General features: G+C 39.9%; 1 protein-coding gene across 2 annotated transcripts; it reads right to left on the bottom strand.

The window, feature by feature from the left end:
- Positions 1–1,356: 1,356 nt before the first annotated feature.
- LOC307042293 (gamma-adducin-like) lies at positions 1,357–25,465 on the bottom strand. Of its 2 annotated transcripts, none has more exons than XM_079686102.1 (15): positions 25,122–25,465; positions 16,854–17,085; positions 15,558–15,702; positions 14,300–14,451; positions 12,361–12,441; positions 11,291–11,440; positions 10,842–10,985; positions 9,841–9,939; positions 8,947–9,120; positions 7,109–7,369; positions 6,795–6,911; positions 6,193–6,282; positions 5,023–5,146; positions 3,368–3,463; positions 1,357–3,052 (listed from the first exon to the last, which is right to left on the bottom strand). In XM_079686102.1, exons 2-15 carry the CDS (start codon positions 17,052–17,054, stop codon positions 2,802–2,804), a joined length of 2,085 nt encoding a protein of 694 aa, XP_079542228.1. In that variant the 5' UTR covers positions 17,055–17,085; positions 25,122–25,465; the 3' UTR covers positions 1,357–2,801. The 2 variants fall into 2 exon arrangements, with proteins under 2 accessions (XP_079542228.1, XP_079542227.1); XM_079686101.1 differs by lacking the exon at positions 25,122–25,465 and adding an exon at positions 17,885–18,110.
- Positions 25,466–25,773: the final 308 nt, after the last annotated feature.

Genomic DNA, 25,773 nt, shown 5'->3' with positions numbered 1-25,773 from the left:
TTGGCCTCATCTTATGTTTTTCAGTTCCTAAGAGAGGTGTGTATATGGGTTGGGGGTGGTGTAGGTATAGATCCTGTCACTCCCCCAACATGAACACCTGTTGGAGACACCAAATCCCCTCTTTGTCTCCACAGCCCCCTCTCAGTGGATTACCATGACAACACCCATTCATATCATGACCGAAGACTGATTATACAGCTTCACACGGTCAATTATTGCTCAACAGACTGTATTGTTTTAGGGGTACGCTGGTTTAAAAATAAAAGGGGAGGCTGTGTAGTTTTTCTAGAAAGCTTTATTCTGTGCTTGAGGGGGGCCGTGTAGTGTCTTCAAACTGGATATAATTAGATAGAGCTGCACAACTACATCAGGCTCAAATAAATGCACCAACAACATAAGAAACCTTCTCAATGTTTAAACTGTATTTGAGTAAAGATAATAAATGCTAACGTCATATACCTTTGAGTCAATAAGCAAGAGAGCAATAAAACAGTTATCGAAACATATCTGAGCTTTTATTACATCAGGTGGGAGGCCATTTTAGAAAGACTGACTTCAACAGTGACTGTAATGTAAAGCCCCATGGAGAAAACCCAGGCGATACAGATAGCTACACTGAACAAAAATATAAACGCAACACTTTTGTTTTTGCTCCCATTTTTCATGAGATGAACTCAAAGATCTAAAACATTTTCTACATACACAAAATAACCATTTCTCTCAAATATTGTTCATAAATCTGAAAAAATCTGTGATAGTGAGCACTTCTCCTTTGCCGAGAAAATCCATCCCACCTCACAGGTGTGGCATATCAAGAGACAGCATGATTATTTCACAGGTGTGCCTTAGGGTGGCCACAATAAAAGGCCACCCTTAAACATGCATTTTTGCTTTATTGGGGGGGTCTGGGGGGGTCCGAAAACCAGTCAGTATCTGTTGTGAGGGTTAGGATTAGGGTTAGGGTTAGGGTAATGTTGTGAATCGAGTGGCCCATGGTGGTGGTGGGGTTATGGTATGGGCAGGCGTATGTTATGGACGACGAACACAGGCCACTCGATTCACAACATTACCCTAATCCTAACCCTAACCCTAATCCTAACCCTCACACCAGATACTGACTGGTTTTCGGACCCCCCAGACCCCCCCAATAAAGCAAAAATGCATGTTTAAGGGTGGTCTTTTATTGTGGCCAGCCTAAGGCACACCTGTGAAATAATCATGCTATCTAATCAGCATCTTGATATGCCACACCTGTGAGGTGGGATGGATTATCTCGGCAAAGGAGAAGTGCTCACTATCACAGATTTTTTCAGATTTATAAACAATATTTGAGAGAAATGGTTATTTTGTGTATATAGAAAATGTTTTAGATCTTTGAGTTCATCTCATGAAAAATGGGAGCAAAAACAAAAGTGTTGCGTTTATATTTTTGTTCAGTATATGTAAACAATGCAGGAAAATACAAGCACATTACATAAGTAAATACAATTTGTAAACACAGTGCGCTGTGCATGTTCACTAAATGGGGAGCTTAATAAGGGTGAATAAAAAATACCATAAAAGACGTGTTAAAATAGTGTTATTAGATTGTACTGTCACATTTCTAAGTTTCATTGTTTAACATTTGGTTTAGCTTAACAAAATAACTTCACAAATACAAACTATTTACAAAGGCAAAGAGTTCACGCCCTTTGGGTCAAAACAAATCATTCACATTATTGACTGGGATGTAAATATGTAATCCTCTAATATACTTTATATCACACTAACAGTGGCGATGAAGACAAGCGTCCCACAGCATACAGCCATCAACTGACACTATGAATCAAAACGTCCATCACTTTCAACTTCCTGCCATTCAGGCTTTGGCACTTTCATTGTCAACGTCCAAACAAGCATTGATGTTCTTTCAATTCTGTAAATGTCAAACTTGGTCACCCAAAAACATCAATATGCAACATTCCTCACTTTACTGGGCTCTTTCTGTTAGTCAGTCCATTCCTTGTCACAATTACCATAAAGCAGCAACCATGGGAACAATACCACTGACGTCAATGTAAAAACAATATGAAATATTACAGAATTACCAATTACAGCATGTTTAGTATAAGAGTAGTAGGTAAAGTAAATATTTAAAGACTATAAAATCATGTATTTAACTATCAAACACTATATTGTAATACCTATAATATAAATCAACATATATTATTACAAGATAGCATAACTTTGACTAGATTCAGATACAAATCGTACTTTTGAAGAGGCTGAATGTTGTAAAACCTTGTTATGCTTAGCCATTGTTACACTACCTGTGTGATTGTTACATTTTTAAATTGTTAAACAATTTCCTTAGCTTTCAGTATACATTCAACAATGAATTTGTGCAAAAAGATATCACAAATACGTAACTGTAATCTGATATTTTCATAACCTTTGATTTCCATTTTGAAACCCCATTAAAAATATGGGTAATAAAGACTACAAATATGCAGTTTTATGTTCACTTTTCATTTGATTTCATTTTACTGAGCCCTTCAGGAGTGATCAATATCAAATCCTCGCAGGACAAAAACACGTCCACATTACCATCTGCTGGCACTTCTCGGAATCATTTTCACATGAAATAATAGCTGTGAATGTAGGAAGCTGTGTAAAAACAACAGTCATTGGAGACAAGCTGACTAAATTAAAGTATTTCCTCTTATTTCACTTCCCTTCAACAAGCTGCAAATTAAGAAGGCAATTCTGATGTTTTCCTAGCAAAACACTTATTACTGTTTTGTTTTTTACAGTTGCTCCCCTCAGGCTTCTGCTTTTTCTTTCTCATCCTTCTTTTTCTTACTCTTTCTCAAGAACGAAGGTGTGCGGAATTTATTTTTCTTCTTCTTGGGGGACTTGGTTTGGCTCTCCGGGGTCTGAGCCTCACCTGTCTTCTCATTCGATGTAATGGAGATTTCCACCGTTTCTGAAGTGCTCACACTCAGCTTTGATACCTCAATGCTTAGATCCTCGTCCGTCTCATCTAAGTGGTCTTTCCCGTTGGGTATTATGTCTGTGAAAAGATAAATTAATGTCAGCCGAGAGGGATGTGCACAGGAAGTACTCTCTCACACACACACACACACACACACACACACACACACACACACACACACACACACACACACACACACACACACACACACACACACACACACACACACACACACACACACACACACACACACACACACACACACACACACACACACACACACACACACACACACACACACACACCCTTTTATAGATGACACCAGATGGATATAAAAGACAGAACCAAACAAGCAGCTATTGCTATCGACTCCAATGACTATTGACTAATTACCTTGTTTAATCGGCGTCATTAATGGAGAGAGGGAGAGGGAGATAGTAGAGCCATCAAAGGTGGTCATCTCTTCCGCATCAGTGGCATCATCATCTTCTGTAAACGGATAAAGGTCATCAGGGGTCAGTCATTCATTAGAGCCAGTATGTTGATGGGAGTGAGACTAATGTTAGATGAACTGATTTATGGCAATCAGAATGTTCACTGTTTGCAGAGGCAAACATGTTTCACTCTTGGCAGGACTTTAATGTTAAAAAGTAAAGTCCATGTGAGCACAGTGTGCTCTGATTGGTCGGGACGTTGTGAATCGCGCTGAGCTCCGTGGAGGTGTGGTTTCCTTGTTTAGCGACAGCGAAACACAGCCAAACTCACCCTGAGCACAGACAAAGTCACAGCCGAAGTAAAAACAATAAGTGTGGCTTGATATTGAGTAAGAAAAAGGTTGATAAACGCTGTGAGAATGGGTCTGCAGAGAGAATTTTGCCGCGATCCCAACTGTCTGTTATCAGCCTGCAGCCAGGGAGGAGAAATCAGCAGAGCTGCCTGCACTGAGTGTGTGTGTGAGGAAGTCCGTGGATTGGTCAATTTGGACCAGCGGGGGCTTAACGTAACGGCTCCACGGATTGGTGCATTTGGTTCCGGGTAATGCATGACATCATGCGGTACCCGGAAGAATCAATGGACAGTGACGTATCTCCAACGAGGCGTTTTGGAGAGGTATTTTCTGTGTTAGTTTTACTCGCTACAGGGTGTACTTTGAGGGTTTTGACTCTGCAGACCGTTTACATGCATCAAAACCTTCATAACACACAGGGGGACAGGTAATAACCGGAAAAGCATGACATGGGACCTTTAACATCTTTCGACACATGTTGCTAGCATTCCAAAGTAAAAAAGCAAACACTAGATGGTAAAGAACATTGTTACATTATTTAGCCAATGCGTTCCAAGACAAAGGTGCCAGTCTAATATACAGCAGTAGAAATCTATCTCTCCTACACACCTTTTTTCTTGTCTGCTGCCATAACTAAAACACAAGTAGATTGACTAGAGCAATGTCTTTGCAGCAAGAGTGAAACCATTAACTGACACTTTTCTTGTGCAGGCATTTTCACAGGAATATCCTCGTTTCAGTGAATGGAGTTGAGGTAGAACATTTCCTCGAGACAGGAAGAAGCCATTGCTTGGTAATGACCTTCAACTGCCTTGACAACAGGCTAATGAGACTGCTTTTATGGGGATGCAATAAGTACAGCAAACGTGTTTAAATATGAAGCTACAATATTAGCATTATAAACAAATAATCATTAAGATATCAAGTAATTGCAATTCGTTTATAGATGTTTGTGTCTTTTTTCATTTAAAAACTTCAAGAATTCCTCCTAATTCTACATTTAATGGGTGGCCTGGCAAGTCAGAGATTGCTGTTAAGTTTTTAATATTAGCTTTGTCATTCCATCTCAATTTCTTTAATGACCTCTGGGACCGCAGAGGATTAACTTCAGTACATCACACACTCATAATCTACAGGGGATGATGTCAGATATGAGCTGTATAAACCCAAGTAGGATTACATTAGGGAGAGGTTTTCCGTGCCTCACAAGAGCAATGGTGCACATTGATGCTTTGAAATGCTAACGAAAGCGTCTGACTACCTTCTTGGCCTAGCTGCTTTCTTTCCACCAGGCTCTTGTATTCCTCCAGCATCTTCTCTGTGAGCTCATTGAAAGGGTTGGGGGGAAGAGAGCGAGTCTGCTCTTCGTCCTCGATGATGAAAGCCTGTTTGACAGAAGAGGATAAAAAAAGATTTTTGGACAACTGATGTAATGCATTTTTGAGTAAACTAAATATAAATAATTGCTGATGGAACAAAGCAGAATGTTTCTTCTTCAGACTGTGATGTTTACATTGGTTGCAATGCTTTGGCACACATACAAATCGAACTTTTAAAAATCTTGTGTGCAATCCTCAGATCTCAGAGAAATGTATGTTGTAGGTTGGTTTATGCATTTCTGGATGCTTTTTATATTCTTATCTTATGTCTTCATTTCCATCTGTGATTGCATTAACCTCCGCCATCAAAATCAATGTAAATCATTACAATGATATCAGCCAGCTGTTTTCAGCAACAACATCTTTCACTTTTGTAATTGGGTTATTGTTTGTTTGGATGTCTTATGGAAGGAACTAAAGGAGAATACACAATTTCAGTGTCTTCTGTCACATTGACAGTTTTAATATTGCTAGTCGTGTAGAATTCTCTTTATGATCACATGATATACGTATAATGTGTTGCTTATGGGATTTAATGTTAGTAAAGGGCCCTGTGAGGTTGTCAGGTATGAGGAAGTCTCTGGTTCCTGTTCCACATGTTCCCCCTGTTGGTCAGACTGAAAAGGATCTCAACTGTTAAGTTAAAATGACTTAACCCTGAAACTAAGGGACTGTTGCACAATATAGGAGGCTTAGGCATTAACACATTATTCAAAGGAATAATCCAACATATATCGGTGGTCATACTTTTCTGTACTTGATGGAATCTAACATTGGCTTTCTTTTTTTGTCTTTTGGTTGAGAACATGTTATCTATGCAAAAAGTGTCTCCCCTTTTGTGTGGGTGATGAACTTGTTGATAAAGTGACAGTTGTGGCGTAGAGCTCAGAATAAAAACAGTTTATTCTTAGTGTTTTATTTTCTATAACACTCTGATGCAGTGTTTTGGAAAATCTTGCCAGCGCAATTGAGAAAAAATCAATACAGTGACATATTGTGTGTCAGGCAGTTTTATTGCACCAGTGACTTTGGAAAATGATAAATGTACTCACTGGTCCTTTTACGGTGTCTACAACAATGCCTGCTAGTAGCTGAGACTTTGGTCCGGAAGTCATCAGGTCACCTCTGTGCTGTTCTTTAATCTGGATAAATGAATTCAACAAAAATCATATTAAACTTCAGGAATCTTTGACATTTCATACAATATTATAATACCATGACACTACAAATGCAGACCAGAGGCATGTCCGACATACTTGTGTAAACACCACAGAACACAACAACACAGACAATGATAGTAGATTTCTTCATGGTTTATCAACATCATCAGCTAGTAGACTTGATAAGTTGGTTAATAGTTGGTCAACAAAGCGATTCAAAAAAAAATTCATAAGGGACTAATATATGTTGTCATTTTACAAGCGAAATCAGAGCATGAGGATCAGTATTGATTTATAAAAAAAAAAATCTTATTCCAGTTTCTATGCCATAAGTTTATCATACAGAATGCAATGTTTTAATAGTTTATTTTAGTTTGAAACTGATTTTTACAATATCAGCTTTGATCATGATATAACACAGGCAATAAGAATTATACAAATTAAGTCATTAGTATTGATAATTATGACATGAAAAATGTGATGTTTCCACTGACCCGGTTCCTCTTATCCAAAACCTCTGTGGGATTAGTGTTGAGAGGGACAAACTGGTTTGGGTCCTCGATCTTTATTGGTGTGCCAATGTTATTGCCTGGCTCTGAAGACTTCATCCACTGAGAAAAAATAATTAGTGCAAATTGAGGAATAAAGATCAGTATTTATCAGTATTTAGCGAACAGGCCACAAGAGGGCAGGATAATACAAAGAGTATCGGATAACAATTTTTAAGACCAACTTTAGAGACCAAAACAGCATGGGTAAGATTATTTGATTTCTTGTTTCCGCTCCACATGAGAATCAACGCACGCACCATGGTCCTGGTTCTGGGGCTGACGTCCCCACTGGGTGAGTGTTCAGGAACATCGACCCTCAAGTAGCTGTTGGGCGAGTTGAGCCACCGGGTCCTCTCTCTCTGCTGTTTCTGGGCCATAAACTTGAAGGGGCTACGCAGACCCAGCTCACCGTCCTCCGGGGGGGCCGTGGACACCGTGGCGGGGATTTCCACATCGTTCTTAGAGCGAGGTTTTTCACGGACGATGGGGTTCCTGTACGAGTAGCCTGTTCTGTATCCCTAGAAGATCACACAAAGTGGAGACATTACTTCAGCAGTTTTTCTTTGCCTTACGTCTAATTGTTCACAGTAGTTTTAACTGTTCTTCAGTTTCCCCTCGCAATCCATTAAATAAGAACTATCAACTACAAAAGATATAAAACTCAAAGGATGTTCAGGCCACCCAAGATCCACTTACACAATGCTTCTAAATATTTAAACAACACTGTATATACAAACAGCGTTTTTTGCAGATGTGCCCAGTTTCAGAGGGGATAGATAAAACTTTGGTTTAAAGGAGTGTGTTGTTAACAATACATCAAAGATGAGAGAGACGACTAGAAAAGCGATGAGAACTGGAGCCGGCAGTACAACGCTACAATCAAAATTGGCATTTTCTCACAGGCAATGTGACAAGTTTGCAACGGAAAATGATCACTGCTTTGGGCTTTGATCATTAATTCACAGTGTTGTTCACTGTCACCAGAAGCACAGTTTCCAAATGGTATGAGGAACAACAATTTTTATATGCTCAATTTACATATTCATTGTTATAAACAATAGCTTAAAGCACCAGGTCAGTATCTGTATTCCCTTTCAGCTATAGACGCTAGTTATCATAGAGATTATCACCACGTTCAGAACAACTCGATTTTTGTTTTAAATTGTATGTATGCACCATGATATAAGTCAAATTCCTCGTACGTGTGAACCTGCCTGGCAATAAACCCGTTTCTGATTCTGACTAGCAAATTCAAGATTCAAGGCTTTATCTTCATGTGCACAGTAGCTACAGTATAGATATGGCAATGGACAACCTAAGTCACAGGCTCCTCCAATAGTGCAACATGAATAATATATAGGACATAAAGCAGAGAAAATAGTGCAAGAGAATGTTTTGACATGTGCAAATAAATACAAATAAAATAGAAATAGTGAGAATCCAAGGACACTGGTACCCCTGTTGAAGTGAGAGCTCTGGCCTTTTCACCCAGCGCCATACTTTACAATCTTGGAGAAAACGCCAAATCTGATTCCTAAATTGAGTACACTAGAGTTCTTGCACTAAGTGATTGTGTGGTCTGTGTGGATGTGACTGCCCACAGCACGCCTCACCATCTGGAAGCAATGATGGAGAGGAGGGGGCGGGCTATGATCACACTGAGCTAACACAGCTGCAACCCACTCCAGCTACAGTTGTTATCGAGAGAAGCAAACTCAGGAAGACACAGCCTGACATCGGCTGCGTCCAGTCCACAGAACATGACAGGGCCTGGTCATTAGCTGTGCGGTTAGAATAGTGGGGATGAAGCTGACAGAAGTGCAGCACTGTACAGAAACAACACCTGCAGACAGCATGTTGGCCACAGATACAAAAAACATGGTTTGACATGTTTTTGTCATTAATAGAATCTGTAGTTGTAGAGAAAAAATATTACACTGCCTTCATGGAGCACTATGTTCCACTTTTTTCAGATTACATTTACAAAAACATATCTGGTTTCATTGTGTTCTCTAATCAAGACTTCCAGAGGAAGCGCCTGAAACAGGAAACTCAAAGCATCATAGGTAATAGGCACAGGTCAGGGTTCACCTACCAGGTTGTCCAGCATCCTCATGAGGGACTCAAGTTCGGCCTCGCCCACTTTCCACTTGACCTCATTGTCCATCACTAACCCGGCAGCGAACGCGCCCTGAGTCAGGGGCTTGAACTTCTCTCTGTCCAGGAGAACGAGATTATCCACGCCGCCTGAACACCCCATAGCATTCACCTAAAAACAGACAACAAAATGATTCTTGTATACCCTTACATATCTTATGTAGTAAAGAGCCACATACTGTAGTTATTCTTCGCAACATCAATGATGGTTTTCCCTAATTCATTAACTATAATTCTGCAATGTAAAACACTAACTACTGAGATCATTAATTTCACAACATATTGTCTCTCCCATCTCTCCCAAGATGCAGTAGGATTTCATTTCACAATAATTGTAAATATGTCAGCCAGGCTGTCAATATGTGTCCAAAAACAATTGAAGAAAATTCAGTCCAGACACGGCAGAATGATAAATAAACAACCCCCCGACGGTCTCCCTGACACAAGGTAACAGGAGTTTCTTAGAACCTCTGCAGGGTTCCACCTGGCTGGCCGTGAACTCTGATCTGTAGCACATATTTGATTTAGCATTTTCCAAGCTCTCTGTATGGTAGATATCACATCAGATTTGCTGCTAAGGCCCTGCAGTGATACTTTGCTATTTGCAACCAAGTCTGATTCAAAATCGAGACGGATAAGATAAGATGATTTTTGTCATTGCATGTTAGACACACTGACATTTGTGGAAATGTGATTTATGCCCCTCTAGTATGATTAATGTGTAAAATGTGCATCAAGGGCTCATTCAGATATTTATTTGAACTGAATATTGCAAGTACATGTCATTTCCAGGAAGAGGTAGCGTAAACAATGGAAATCAAGCTTTTTATACCTGGATTTCACACGCTTGCTGTGAGTGGTACATGTAGTGAAAAGCCTCTTCAACTGTTTCCCCTAAAGCGATCAGGCCATGGTTCCTCAGGATCAACACCTGAAAAATACAGGAAACACTTGAGCTGAATGATCCATCTGAGACATGATAAAACAATATCCAGATACACTTATTACATTCATCAATTTGACTTAAGCAGCAAATATTCTCATGTCAACACACAACACATGTCACATGCAGTGCTCTTACAATCTGTTCATCCCAGAGCAATAGTCCATGAAAGAAAATGTCATGTTCACTGTACCTTTTTTTGAACTGTGAATTCCTTAACTAGTAACAAAACCAACAAAGCTGTCCCCAAATACTTAATTGTGTGTAGACTGTAGACGATGTGTGCCATTTAAATATAAGGCTATATAGCTTAGCTTAGCATAGAGGCTGGTAGCTAACAGCACCTCTGAAGCTAATTCAGAGACAGATCTTTCTTTACCTTTGGACAGAGCCAGCCGACCTCTTTCAGCCAGCTTCCAGACTTTAAGCTAAGCTAATCTTATACAGCTTTTAGCTTCATATTTAACAGACTGGTACAGAGTAGTATCTTATCGTCTTTCTTTCAGAAAATGAAAGTGATAACCGATATATGAAATGTGAGATAATTAAAAGGGGTTTTCTAATATCGTGTCCCTTTTATGTATGTCTTTAATCTGATACATAATTGAGGAATTACCTCATTTTACAATGCTTTTAGTTAAAGTTGGTTTGCAAATCGAAAAAATACATGAAATGTTTGTAAGAGTACACACATCTCTTTATGTTATACTGTATGCACAATAACTCATTAACATGTGCTAACCAACACACAGGAAAGACCTCATATACAGTACAGCCAGTTGCACACAGTATAATATAATAAGTAATGACTTCCACCCAGTGGTTGAAAGGCTGCTCTGTCCCATGAGAAGAGAGCATGTCACTAATGAAGTCCCTTGGTTTGACAGTACCTTGGCAGTTGGGCCCAGAGCTTTCTGAAACTCCACCTTCTCCTCTTTATTATCAAGGCTGCCATGGAAACCAAAGCAGCTCACGTCTCCGAGAAGCAAAGCCTCCTGGGAAATGGGCAGGATTGCACATTTCATCGAGGACACCTGTTAACGTGGGATAAAAGCAAGTAAGAGTGTGACGCACTAACATATAAATAGAGGCACGTTTTTCACCTATGAGGCGCAAATAAAAGTTTTGACAGCGATGTTCATCATGTGCTTTACGTTTTACAGCCCAGCTTCAAAGGAAAGGATAAAAGCACATTACAGGGTGTCTGCGTCTAAAATAAGTAGCAGGGGGCTACTTTTAATTCAGCCCTTTCTCTCTTGTGCAAAATAAGCTTTTAGCAGCAGCTTTTACGCTTTGATTAGAACGGAGCTCATTTAATATCGGCCTGCAGCGTACTTACAGCAGCTGTAGCGGGGGTGTGTATGTGGATTACACATCTCACATCAGGGCGCATCGAGTAAATGGCAGCATGAGGAGCAAAGCCAAAGAGGTCAATACCCAGATTAGTGGAACCCTGGTCCACCACCTCACCAATTATGTTCACTTTCACCTACACAGGGCAGAAAAAAAGAAGAACAAAGTCATTGTTATTTTAGAACAGGACAGAATTCTTTTTTTAAATACGCAACCCGCAAGTAATTATATACATTATGCCTGAACCATTAAAAGGTATCCCGTGGAGTCTTCGGTTAAACAAGCAAACTATGTGTACATTAATGAATCAACAACAAAAACACTGTGTCTATCCTCGAGGCCTGACTACGTGTTGACTTTCTCGTACCGTTTTTAAATTGTGTAATCTCCATTGTTTACGTCTGTGTTTGCCTAGTAGTCCGAGGTCTATTCTTTCCTGCTGTTTGCTGCCAAATTACTTCTATATGTGTATTGTGTTAAAAAGGTCCTTGTTTGTGCAAGCTCCAGAAAATCACATGTTTTCAGCCAAGAAATTATTTTTGCTTCAATCCATTTGACTAGATAAGCCTTTCAAACACAACATTTTTACTGCGATCCAAACATTTGCTTTCATGCTTGCAGCCCACAAAGGGAGGCATGCACCTGTATCAACGATGTCTAGCAGCAATTTAACAGCACCATAAATCACATTTACACAACCACCTCAAAAAAATAATCTCCGTTTTATATGTAAAGTAAATAAAAGCCATAATTTCAAAAAAATATCAAACTCATCAGACTATACAACACAAATATGTGTAATAGTCTGATCTGTAAAGTAAGGAGTCCAATTGGGATTTGAGCACATGCCAGTTAATATGACCTTCAATTTAAAGTTTTTTCTTTTTGTAAAGTCCGAGTAAAATCACAACATTTTAAGCACACTTACTGTAAAATGTGATGTTTGTGTATACGAACGTTTACCCAATGCTATGTATAACATTGAATTACAAAGCAGTCTTTATTCAATTATAAAGATAATGAAAATATCAACAAACATTAAGTCATTGTGCTTACCAAATTTGCCGCCGTCACCTCAGCGAAAGACAGACCTCTTGGACTAATAAGAACATGGTCCTGCTCTTTACTGACACGCACCTGAAACAAAAATAACATGTTTTATAGGTCCCATGTCATGCTTTTCCGGTTATTATCCGTCCCCTTGTGTGTAATAAAGGGTTTTATTATATTTTTAAACGGTCTGCAAAGTCACAAACCCTCAAAGTACACCCTGTAGCGAGTAAAACTCTAACACAGAAAATACCTGTCTATGCTGCCCCAGAACGCCTCGTTGGAGATTTCTTTTTTTCTTCCTGGTACTAAGTGACGTAACGACGACCCAAATGGACCCATTGGACCAATCCGTGGAGCTCCTCACACACACACACACGCACACTCTTTTAGCGGCGAAAATGGGACGCGCAATCACATTAATCTCCCGCCCCAGACACACAAGCAGCGGTTTGATTGGCTAGAGCTTGTACTGGCATATGATTCGATTGGCTGACGCTTCCGTCGAAGCTTCAAAAGTAGAACATTGCTCTACTTTTGAAGCGAGCAACGCTACGCTTTGCTCCCACAATGCAGTTCGGCAAAGCGTGACGTCACCCCATTCAAAGTGAATGGGCAGTAGCGTTGAAGCTTCAATGCACGCCGCTGTGTGTAAGCTCCGTTACACTGTTGGTGCGCCGCGTTTGGGGGTGCGGGTGCTAGTGGAGCTGCTGCAGCCCCCTTAGCACCAACCCCCCCGCCCTTCCCACGTCCATTCGCGATGTCTCGCTGTCTCGCAGCAAGCAGGAAACCACACCAGTAATGGCCCGTCCACACGGCAGCGTGCGTTGAAGGCGGGAGATTCATGTGATTGGTTGTTGGTCGAGTTTCAGACAAGCTCACAGGCAAGCTTCAACGCACGCCGCCGCGCGGACGCTGCGTAAGCCAGCTCACACTGTCAGCTCCTCGAAGCAGCGAGCCAGCTGACCAATCAGAGCACACTGGGCTCACATGGAGAGGGGGGCAGGAGCTCCAACAAGGCGTTTAGGACAGAGTGAAATTCAGTGAAAACACATACCAATGTGAGTTTGAAAAATTGCACAATGTAAATCTATTCTAGTATACCTCAATAATGGAATTATGATCAGTAGAAATGGCCATGTCATGGGACCTTTAAAATGTGTGTGCCAAGAAATCTCTGAAAACGACAATAGTCTTTTTTTATTGTATTTTTACACATTCTGCTTTTAACAAATATTTGTCCTCTTGACATTTAACATTTTTGATAAAAATCTTATTTATTGTTCAGCTCTAATACAATCTTTAACTTAAGTTATATTGAATGAATATCAGAGATTTGTTATTCTGAAAATGTCAGTGATGATTCTACAGTGTAGAAATGAGTGCTTGCTGAGTTTAAATGGGAGAAATTAACCCTGTTATATATAAAAAGGCAATGTTTATCCTTATCACGCCTCTGCAGGACCTATAAAATCATTATCAGGGTCAAAAAGCTAGTTTAAAAGCCCAGGAGACCCAATCTCTTTTCTTAAAAAAACTTTAAAATGGGGTATCAGCTCCGCAAAAGAGGAAGAATATTTTTGACAGATTCAAGGGTAAAAGGAACTCTATCACAAAGGGGAGCTCTCTTCACTCTGAAAAACTCATAACATCAGTATGTGGGTTGATAAAACTTGACTTTCTAGGCTTTGTCTTTTGGGAAAATCTGAGCCTTTTGTCCTGACATCCCAGGTGTTCATCACAGATTTCTGTTGGGGATGTGTACATATTCACAGATCTGACTTTTCTTAACCATAAATAATATATGGGCTCTGAAAAAAGAGGAATTTCATTTTAAGCCCAATAACCAGAAAACATGAGTCACCGGTAAAGATACACAGACTTTGTGCTGCATACATAGGCAGATGTGCACTGAAGCGGCAACAAGTTGTGATGTTGTACTCACAGTAATGTAAGAGGTCGTAAAACGGGCCCAGCTGAAGAGGTCAACAAGCCTGTAGAGGCTGGCCAGTCTGCAGCGACTCGTTTTCTCCCCTTTGACATAGGAGGGGGACTCGATGCCATACAAGTCATTGACTGGAGTCACCGTCCCAACACCTGCTCCAACATTTAAAACATAATCAGTGACTTGTAAAGCATCCACAACATTAAATATGCATTATTTGAACGTCTACAAGGTTGTTTACTTGGTTAAAACATCCCAAAGTCTCCACAACTGAAGCTAAAAAAAGATATTTCTTAGAATTCCCAGCGAGAAACCGAAAAAGGTATTTTTGGCCTGTGATGCCATATAAGGGCATTAAATGATACAGGACGCTTTCTTTTCCAGCCATTTTAGCTTTTTTTTGTAAAGCAAGTCTGCCTTTGCAACCCTAAAAGACATTTCCTACAGTCAGGGCCGGCTGGGGATGAAGGCTAGAGAAGGCCAAGACCTACTAAATGACCAATGTTCCCTAAATGTTGTTTTGTCCAATAACTCCAAATATCAGCCTGTAGTATAAGGCTACATGAGATTATGAAATGTATCTATTTTGTCTGTTAGTGCTGTGTGTTTAAAGCATGCTACTTCTGAGGTTCTCTCATGTGCGTTGGGCTACAGCTAGCAGGATGTATGAGCAGGATGTATGTGGGTTTACACAGTAACATTTGATTTGATGGCTCTGCTTTACCAACATTAACGGTTAATTGACTGATACTTTCTGTGGTGACTATGATTTTGATTGTGGTTGTTTGAGCTTGTTGTCATCAACTTTGTGTTCGATTTCATAAAAAATTTGAATTTGAGTAAATTGCTGTGGTTGTATAACAATTCGTAAATTATTAGCCTTTCCTACCCTGAGCGTCATCAGACGCCTTTACCTACAGTGACATTTTCCCAGACATTTACAGTTTGGATTACCAAACTTTTTGGAATTGAGTACTCTGTGACCTATACAGAAACGCAAGGGCAAGAGGTTAGGCTAACATAATTAAATTTGCAAACTGCTGTAATTCATTATCAAGACTGGTATTGAGTGCTACTTAATAGAAACACTGACAATGAAGAATGCTGTAAACAGCTTTCTGCCTTTTCTGCTGTTTCAGGGTTGTTCAGTGTCACAAGAGTCTTACAATGAAGATATTCAGCCTGCATAATGCACAGAGTGAACACAATGAATGTCAATCAGGCCTGAAGAGGGACACACATACACACTGCTACTCACTGTTGGGTGAAGTCAGGGGGCCTACCCCTCCCAAGGTACTTGACATGACCAGGTCAGCAATCTGTCTCAGAGCCAGGAGACCTGTAGTGCTGGTGCCCTTCGTCACATGGTCCTGAATCAGGCCTTCCAACTCATCTTTAAACACCTGTGGACAAAAGAGAAAGAGTAAAGCTCCATTAACCTAGCAACAGTATAAACACAACCCTAACCTCATTCCAACACTTTTCTTGAGATGTCAGGGAGCACAGCATGCTTATTACATCAGTACACAAATCAACCAAAGAGCATTAGAAACCTCTTTGTATGTCTGGGAAAGGGCTTGACTAGAAGCAGGGGGGATCGCATTAAACCTCACAATCAATTTTTGCCGTCAACACTAGTCTGTGAGCCTTCTTGAAATGGCACTTTTCTTTCTGTGCGCAGCAACTAAGCTCCAGCATTCTGCTTCATCTAACCACGGTTCCCATGGTGATGATGAGCTCCACTTGTCGGGCCTGTTATGCAATCGCAGATGAGTGTGGGCTCGTCTTATTTCTATGCACTTCATAGGCATGTGTTTATCTAGCCAGAATACACCCATTCTGAGATAATATCCACAGAAAGATAATAACTCAAACCAAAGAATATTTACATTTTTTGGTTAATAGTTTAAGCTATAAAGTATCTGCATATAGTGAAATAGTAAGAATCCCATTTTAAATTGCTTATTTTGTCTGAACACCTGTCAGAAACCCAAACATATTCAATGTTATATTGTGTTAAGACAGACCGCAAATATCTGAGAAGTTCCAGAGACTGTTTGACATTTTTGGGTGAAAACCTAACATACATTTTTATTGATTATCAATGTGTTTGCTAGATTATTTCTCCTCAAACACCTGATCTTTTAATCCATTTGTTTATTCAGCTTTAGCTTACAATACAGATACTATATATAACAAGTACGTAGGAAACGTCTTAGAATATGCAGCATATTCTACCTGCAAAATAATTTGTGAGTACAGATAATCTGTAACACTAGTAAAACAATAAAGAGATGAAACCTCCATATTAAACACAAATACTGTGACAGTACCACATTTCTTTGTTGCTTTAAACTCACAGCTAAAGCCATATCTTAGCACGACAGAGACTATGAAATGACCTTCACATAAACAAGAACAAAACAATGCCTTTCTGCCAGTCTTGAGTGAAGGCAAAGTAAGCCTCTCCTGCTTTAAAAGCGTTGTTTATTACTCATACACACTGAAAGCTTGTGTGTAGGAGGGCACTTATACGGCGCCGCGGGCTACATACCGGACTCTGCAGGATTTGGGTGACCCTCTTCTTCTGCTCCATCATGTTGAAATCCTGCTTCAGGTCAGGCGACATCATCTTGCTGCGGAGATACTCAGGGTCATTCTCGTCCATGCGGTCAAAGTATCGCTCCTTGGGGTCGTTGCTGGAAAGGGACAGGGTGAGGGACCCCGCCATCTGCCTCACCTCCACCAGACTCATGTCTTCACTGCCCCTATTCTTCCTCTGGGATCTGCAAGAGAGGGTGAATCATTGCAGCTTACTTCACATTCGGGGCTGTCAATGCAGCGAGTGTTGCTTTTACAGAAGATATACTGTATGGGTGCTATGGTGACTCATGTAATTATAGGGATGGAGACAAAAGTGAGGAGGACTTCATCATGATGGCAGATTTGTGAATACAAGGCTGATTATGTGCAAAAAGGTTGAGTTAGTCAGTGTTGCTGTGCACATAGTCATGCAAGTTTTTACTGAACTAGGCTTAGTACAGTTTAATAACACACTGATGAATGTGAACACCTTACACTTACAGACGTCTCATTCTTAGTTGTTCTATCACTTTGGAGGTTTTAGCATAAAAGTTGAGTCTCTTTCTTCTCTCACAGAAGGAGGCAAACTCTTTAAGAGTGATAAAAGGAGCAGGCGGCTAATTAAAGGTCAACAGTAAACAAAGGTAGGCCTCATGTAAATGTGCCAGTTTGAATAGCAGTTAGCACCTTTAGTGCTGGGGTACCTGGATGTGGGGGTGGAGGAATACAATAGTCTTCTACATTACATTAGGCCTGCAAATGAATAGTCTCACTGCACCGAACCGAATGCAAACGTTCACTTCTGAATAAGCAACAGCCTGTTATCCAGAGAACTCGTTGCATTGCGTAAAATTACAACTTTAAACCATGTATACTGCGAAAAACACCGAGGGGAGAGGATATATTAGCCGGAGCTACACTTTGAAACGTACACACGCTCCTTAAAAACAAAGCGAACACAATCCCACGAGGAGAACACTGTTACTGTAACTTGAAAATTACCTGAAACAAAGTGTTCGGTTCGTGAATGAACTGATTCCGGACGATGTGAAGTCGAATTACTCCGACAGTGGCTCCAGAAGTGAGGATAAATAAACCAGAAGGATGTTATTCCCGATTCGAATACATGGTGGGAAAAGAGCGCAACTTGGTGCTGCTACAGTATCCAGCCGGAGCAGACTCACTGCCCGCTGCGGGTGAGATGAAGAATAGTGGCTGCATGGAGGAGGATGTGGGTGTGTTTGTGTGGGAAAAAGGAAAAGTGACCATGTGACTTCACTTATCCACCCACTACTAGGCCTTATGTATGCAGCGGGACAAAGGAATGGCCACTCAGGATCAGTTCCGCTTTTTTGGATCTTCTTTACAACCATACAAGCTTTACTGTAATATTCCTGCACGGCCTTGTAGTTTCACTTTCACGACCTTATGTCTGTGCTATTGTTTGATCCTTTGTGGTTTCCCATATCCCTCAAGGAACGTGTTAACAATTGCTGCAGTTTGAAGCAGGGTTTGGGATTTCTTTGATTAGTCTTCTTCTCTCTGTGTCTCGTTGTATGTGATGATTCATTAACTCCTACCACTTATTTTCATAAATAACTGAGGCTCCTGTGTTACCACAACTCCTCAGTAGAGGTTTTCATCAAAGCTATATGGCCAAGTCATAACAACACCGAGCACTTCAAAGCGGGAAGTGCTTCTCTCTGAAAAAAGCGTTATAACATATAGGATGTTTGCTCTCAGAATGAAAGCAATGGAATACAGATGTTCACTCTAAACAGAAATAGTATGGTCTTTCTGATTATTTGTTCACATTATCAACATCCACAAACACGTTGTAATCCGATTACGTTGATGTGCAAAATACATTCATAGGCCATTCATAGGCCTCCAGTCTTTTTAAACACTCCAATCAGCATCTCTGAATATGCTAGTTTATGGAGCTATTTCAGGGTCATAAGTTTTGATAATTCCAAAAAATACAATTTATTTGAAAATTCAAGTTTTTATCATGAACTTTGAAAAATACAATGATGTATTCAAAACAAAAAAAAGTATTTGAAATAATTTTTCAGGTTGAATATTATTTTGATTCAGTTCAGCAATTTTTTGGAATAATATATTTATTTTCAGATTTCACTTTTATACATATTTTGATATATGAATCCTTATTTTTTTCAGCAGAGATTTTTCGTTTTCAGATTCAAAACAATTATTTTTTCAGTTTCAAATCTTGTTTTTTCATGTTTCACATTGCTTTTCAGTTTTCACCTTCAGATCGTTTTTCACTTTCAGATCTTTTTTTTTCGCTTTCAAACTTTTGGCCCTGATGCTTCGGGGGGCGGGGTTTACCAAAAAGTAGTTTGGCATCCAGGCCTCCCTCTGTCATGTTGCCTTCATGGATGTTAGAAAACTATGACCAGCGTCAAAGTTCCGTTAAGCGAGCTGTTGAGCATCGTAGTTGGCAACAATCAAGTACAAATAAACTGTGTTAGAATGTGAAATTACGTATCTGCAACGAGCCAGCAGGTTGTTCTGGTGGACCTGACGCCATCCCCCGCTGTCTCACGGAGAGATACCGCAGGTCCTTCCTTCCTGCAGCGGTCAGACTATACAACCAGCACAGCCCCTAGTAGACCCCGCACAAAACAACACAGACTATAACACCTCTTGTTGATAAATACCAACTATGTGCAATATTTGCAGTATGTGTATATATATATATGCCGTTAAAAAACTGTGCAATATATATCTGGCTGCTAAATCCGCAGAACTGTCACAGGGCGTGTATTATGTAAAATGTGTAACTTTAAAAATATATATAATTTCTTTTTTTAATCTTTAATACTTTTTGTATGCATGCTTTAGGTAACATTAAGCTGTCTTTGGCTCTTGTCTGCTGTAACAATGTAAATGTATCCCTGGTATTCTGATTCTGATCGCAAAAACCAAGCCAATACTATGCTGCGTCCATGGAGCTACGTGGAAGTGGGGAAGGACAACGCTTGATTGCGGATACGTGATTTCAGATTCTAGCACAGTTTATTGCTCTTATACCTTGATTGTTGCCAACTACGATGCTCAACAGCTCGCTTAACGGAACTTTGATGCTGGATCAGTTTTGTTTACCACCAATCACGGGAGTATTGTGTAGCCTATAGAAAGTGTGTAGTTGTATTTCTTGCGCTACCTTACATCCATGAAGGCATCATGACAGAGGGAGGGCTGTCACTCAGGGTGCCAAACTACTCTTTGGTAAGCCCCGCCCCCCGAAGCAATATCAGGGTCAAAAGTCTGAAAGCGAAAAAAAAAGATCTGAAAGCGAAAAAAAAGATCTGAAACTGAAAAAATAATTGTTTTGAATCTGAAAACGTAAAATCTGAAAGTATTCAAATATGAAAATATGTATAAAAGTGAAATATGAAAATAAATATTTTTATTGACTGAACTGAATCAAAATAATATTCAACCTGAAATATTATTTCAAATACTTTTTTTTGTTTTGAATACAACATTGTATTTTTTCAAAGTTCAGGATGAAAACTTGGACTTTCAGATAAATTGTATTTTTTTGAATGATCAAAACTTATGACCCTGAAATAGCTCCATACTAGCTTTGCTTTCTTGTAAGTCACATAGCACAACAGTTCTCCTGATGATAACATAGAAATATAAGCCTGCAAATGGAGTCTCATGCCAGGTTGTTGCAGAAAAACACTTGCACCCTGCTTTTCTTTAATATACGTTAATTGGCTCTCTTACAGTAAACAGGAAATAAGATCAAGATTAAAGCAAATGCATAGCGGTGCAGTTTTATCCTGCTTACGGAGCAGGGGTCCTTTCCTCTCTTCAGGCCACCTCTCAACTATGTTCTGCCTTACTGGCCAGTCTCTCCAGAGAGTATTGCAGCAATATTCAAAATCACTCCGTAGACTACAACGGAATGTCTATGTTCTCAGCACCATGCTCCTGCCAAGCAGAGAGTTATTATCCCTTTAATCACACACAATCAGACATACTCAAATATTATTGGGAGTAATAGAGAGAAGGATTGAATCACCGATTGACATAACAATACCAGGAAACAGAGTGGAGTCTGGGAGGCGGAGCACATATATGTGGACATATGGGTAGATGTAATGAAAAGCAGAACTTTCTCACTACAGAGCAGCGTGAACCCTGAAACCCTGAAACCCTGCCTCCCTGTTTCTGGCAGAGCTCCCACCGAAACCACATTCAGGCTTAAATGTCTGCGCACACACACGTACTAAACACACACAACATCCTCCCACCCGCCAGCCCCCGCATTCTTGCTGACTATTTGAACTTTTCAGCGAGGGCCGTCTGTCTTGGAAGCATTGACCAAATGTCAGGTGTTATTAGTCGACGTCTCATTCATACAGATTACTGCCCGAGATAATGATGTCCGCAGATAAAAGCACACCTTTGTCTTGTCACAGACCAGCTACTCCACTACCTCCGCATGCACACACACAAATGCAGCCATGATCCACAGTAAAGCCTGTGAGAGAGACATCAGTGCAAAGAATAATGAGCTGTACCGTGTTGTGGTTGAACTTTGGTAGGGCTTTAGAAAGAAGTCTGGCACTTTGGCAGGCAGAGCTGAGAAAGTGTTGATGCTGCATGAAACAACCTTTTGACCTGGAGATTCTCTCTCTTATAGTTGGTCTCCTCTCGAATGCTCATGGTTGGAGGGGAGGTTTATGACAGCAGGCTGGTTTTTTATCTGGTTTCTCTGCAATGGGAAAAGCCGAGGTATCTTACATGATATAGCCCACATACTGTTCAGTGAAGGTAAAAGGAGACCACTGAAGGCTCATGATATTATCTGCACTGTCTTTAGTCACACATTGGAGTATCATTACATGTGCAATATGGAAGTTGTTGTCCATTGCTGTAATTGTAGGATGCTTCTTAGGTTAAAATTATTCATTGTTTATCGTAAAGGACATTTTATGGTAGCCAAATTATCCACAGAAGTTTCCTCTTCTCTTACATACAAAAATCAGTGTTATGCCAACACAGGATGAAAAGGTTTCAAGTTGACCAGAAAAGTTTATTAAGCTTGTTTCTATGATCATTTAGGACCAGAACTGGAATTAGTAATTCCTTAATCCAAATAAAAAGATCAACATCTTTAAAAATTCCAAAATATGCCCCACATTTTTGACACGGACTATGCAAAGTCCTCTAAATATATGGTCTCCATGCCCAGCATGTTCCCTGATGACATCACAATGACATTATCTTATTTTCTAAAACTTGACAAGTGCTCTCTCAGAGCCACACAACACATTGCACCACTGTTTTCACAGGTTGAGTAGTACTTATTGTTACAAAGAAATTGACTTTTGTGTTTCACATTGCCTAAGTATCCTTTTAAATGTTTTGTTTTATTTACTTTTTCTCAGTGTTCTTTTAGATAATTGTGGAATTGGCACAGAAAATAAAGCAATCTCTATAAAAACAGCCTTTCATTATTTCCATGCGTCACTTGGGCCTCATTTGTTCCTTCAATTGTTGATAGCTTTTTATCGTCAGATCATTCATAATAATTTCAACAGATTACAACTGGTGATTTGAATAAATACGGTACTACATGAAAGCAGACTTATGTAACAGTGTTTGGTTCATTGGATATTATTACATTATATTAGTAAAATAAAACAACGTCTCTTTTGCTGTAAAATTATGTGGAATGAAAAGAAACCCTTTTGTCTTCAATCTGATGCACGTAGTCTCAATAACATTAAAGTACTGCAGGGCAAGAACAATACATAACAGATTCTGCTCTCACAGGATCTTTGTTATTGGAAATTATGTAATCATTTGAATTGGCATCATCATCAAGGTTATCAGAACCTCTCTGTAAAGTTTTTCATTATTTAGCCTGAAAGATCTCTTGTTCCAGAAAGCCCTGAACCCCTTCGTAGCAACACATGTACATTTTTGTCATGATTAATGCGGAGGGAAGAAAAATGACTACTTTGTTTTTGGGCTGTTGCCATCTGGTTGCCATGGTAATCAATGCTTATGCTGTCTCGTGTCTGAGGCTGAGTAAGGAGACAAATGGTTGCTGACATCCACTATTACAGACAAGAGGCTGCTATCTGCAAAATGCACTAAGACAGAAACACAACTCTACCAGTCCATGGAAATACAATGCGAACAAGAAAACATTTTCCTGCCTCTTTGATTAACTGCTGTTCCTTGTAATTACAGCACAAGGCTCATTGTACTCTCCCATTAACCAAAGCCATTCTGTATTGATTTCCTAGAAGATTGAGATCACAACTATTATCCTTCCAACTACAGCCATCTTTGAAATATTGGCCATAACCTTTTTAGAGCTTAGCCAGACCCTGATAACCGTTTCCTGATAATGATACTTTGGCCACTGCCGGGCACATTTTCTATCAACTCAACCTGACCCTTGACCCCGAGTGCAAGCGAATGATATTTAGAGCACAGTAATCTAGGAAGATTATTTCTTGTTTCCAGATCCAAATATTTGAATGTGTTTAATTTATTTCCCAAGTAGTCTACCCAATTGCTGCTCATTGTCCACAATCAAAAACCCGAAAATGATGTGTGAATACATCTAAACCGTGTTTTGACCACATTTGAAATACTTTTAACACTTTAAATAGTTAAGAGCTTAAATGTTTTGACCCTGTTTTCTGTGTTGTTCTCCAGTCATCCTGTCATGCAGTTTAGATTGTGCCCTTAGTGGTTATTAAAGGAACTTTAACATGATGGACATTTGGTCTTTTGAAACAAATTCTCACAGCCTTAGATACACATCTATAATGTAGCTTGCTACTGAGCATATAGTGCATGTAGCTCCCTGACTGAAAAGAATAACCTCTCTACTGTAGTTTTTCAGGAATACTGTTCATATAAATAAACATTTGCATTAAGTCAAACTTGCACACAAAGCTTCGACATCTGCCTTTCAGGAAGGTTGCAGAGAGAAGAATCTCGTAACACTGGGTTTTTATTTCTGCTACCCAACAATGCCATTGTTTTGATAACTTCACACAGAATATATCAGCGCTCAACTTGCTAAAATTGGCTACACTCTCACAGCAGGGTGGGTGGCAACAACAGAGCATACTTTGAACCTGAAACAATTTACATTTACAGTTGCAGTGGCGCCTTCGCAGCTTTTGGGTGTAGAACCGCACCGGCACACACATGCATGTAGTCGCACACACACATCGCAGTGGAGTGGAATGAGACAGACATTGTTTACCTAAGTGGAAGAGCTGGCCGTAGTCCCATACTGTGGTTTTCTTTGGAGGGCCTCCATGTTGGAGATCTAGTGGTTTGTGTGTGGTTCACTTTAACTCAGGGCTGAGGTAGCGGTCTGGCTAACAGATCCCTGGTATGTTGTCACATTGTAACAACTGGGAAAAAGTGTTGATTTTTAATTTATTAATGCTGTAAATCCTGCAAACCACTAACATTTATGTAAAAAACTGACATTAACTACAAACACAAACATATCCTGCCAGTTAAGTAAAAGACTGCCATTCATTATGGAATTCCCTGAGCCATGAGCTGACGACATAAAACGTAATCTAACCTTAGCTAAGCGTAAAATTCATATAATAAAAAATGTGTAGAAATTTGAACAGGAACAGTCAATTGTACGGGTGAAAGAGTTTGGGTCATGACCTGCCTTTTTACTTTTATGGCTTTCTATAATTCACATCATCAGGCGCACATATTATAAAATCCTATTTCGGCCCCAGCCCCACATCTAAAGTCAACAAATGCTTGTTCGGAGTAATGTTTCTACAGGTTGACAGTAATTGGAAGCAGCTGTTTGAAGCCTCTGTAGCTGGAGTTGACAGTGCAGCTGCAGACAGGCCAGTTAAGCAATAAAGATGTATTACAATGTTAAAGCTAGAAAATGCTGTACAAATACATCATTCACTTTTTTAATGCAAACCAAGTTATTTAATGTGAACCATATTCACCATGTGTTAATATTCTGGATTGTCTTTCTATAAAGCACAGATCCCCATTCAAAAAATATACTCTAATGTACCATATAAAGTGTGCCTTATCTTCTATCAGCGCATTGAAAATAATCTTTTATTTCTCAAATCTCCGAAGCCCACAGATCACAAAATTGCAACAACCCACATACCTCATCTACTTAGCGAACGCCTGCTTCTATGTGTAAAAAGGTAAAAAGAATACAACTTACAGTGCTGGTTGCTTTTACACTTTATCCTGCAGGAGAATTCTTCAGGTTTTACTTCAAACTCCCACGGTTCCAACAGTTACTAGCTGTTTACATTATCACTTTGAAGAGGGTCATCTGGTTTCCCAGAAGAGAGGCAACTGCTGCTTGCCTCTGATCTCCTGAACTCCCTCGGCTCCTCACTGACGGCGGCTGCCTATTCTCACAGGAAAGCAAGGAAACTTGTCAGAGGAGGTTCTGGAGACCAAGCTTTGAGATGGTCATGGAGTGGATGGAAAATAAAAATGGGTGGGACGAGCTTCCACCCCCGTTATATTTAAATATATCCTTCTTTGCTTTAAAGCAGGCCTATTCCCCTAAATCACAGATATTTTGAAGGTAACACTAAATATTGTATCAAGCAGGAATTAATAGCTAATCTGTATCCAACCATTTATTGAGGAAAACTGCAGCAATCTCCTGCCAGGCATACTTTTCCTCTGCATATTGAGCTTGCTACATGATTCTAAATGTTGCTGTCGAGGAGGACATTGCACACAGAATGCTTGCCCGCTATCACCTCCTCCCACGCGCTCTCTAACAGTGAGTGAGTAGGATGTGCTGCTCTCCCTCTGTAATGCACCTTCTGAATACACCAGGCATCTGAGAGTGCATG

Source organism: Notothenia rossii (assembly GCF_949606895.1).
Source record: "Notothenia rossii genome assembly, chromosome: 6".
NCBI classification, from domain to species: domain Eukaryota; kingdom Metazoa; phylum Chordata; class Actinopteri; order Perciformes; family Nototheniidae; genus Notothenia; species Notothenia rossii.
Note: the sequence above shows the minus strand (reverse complement) of the source record. Positions and strands in the feature narration are given on the sequence as shown.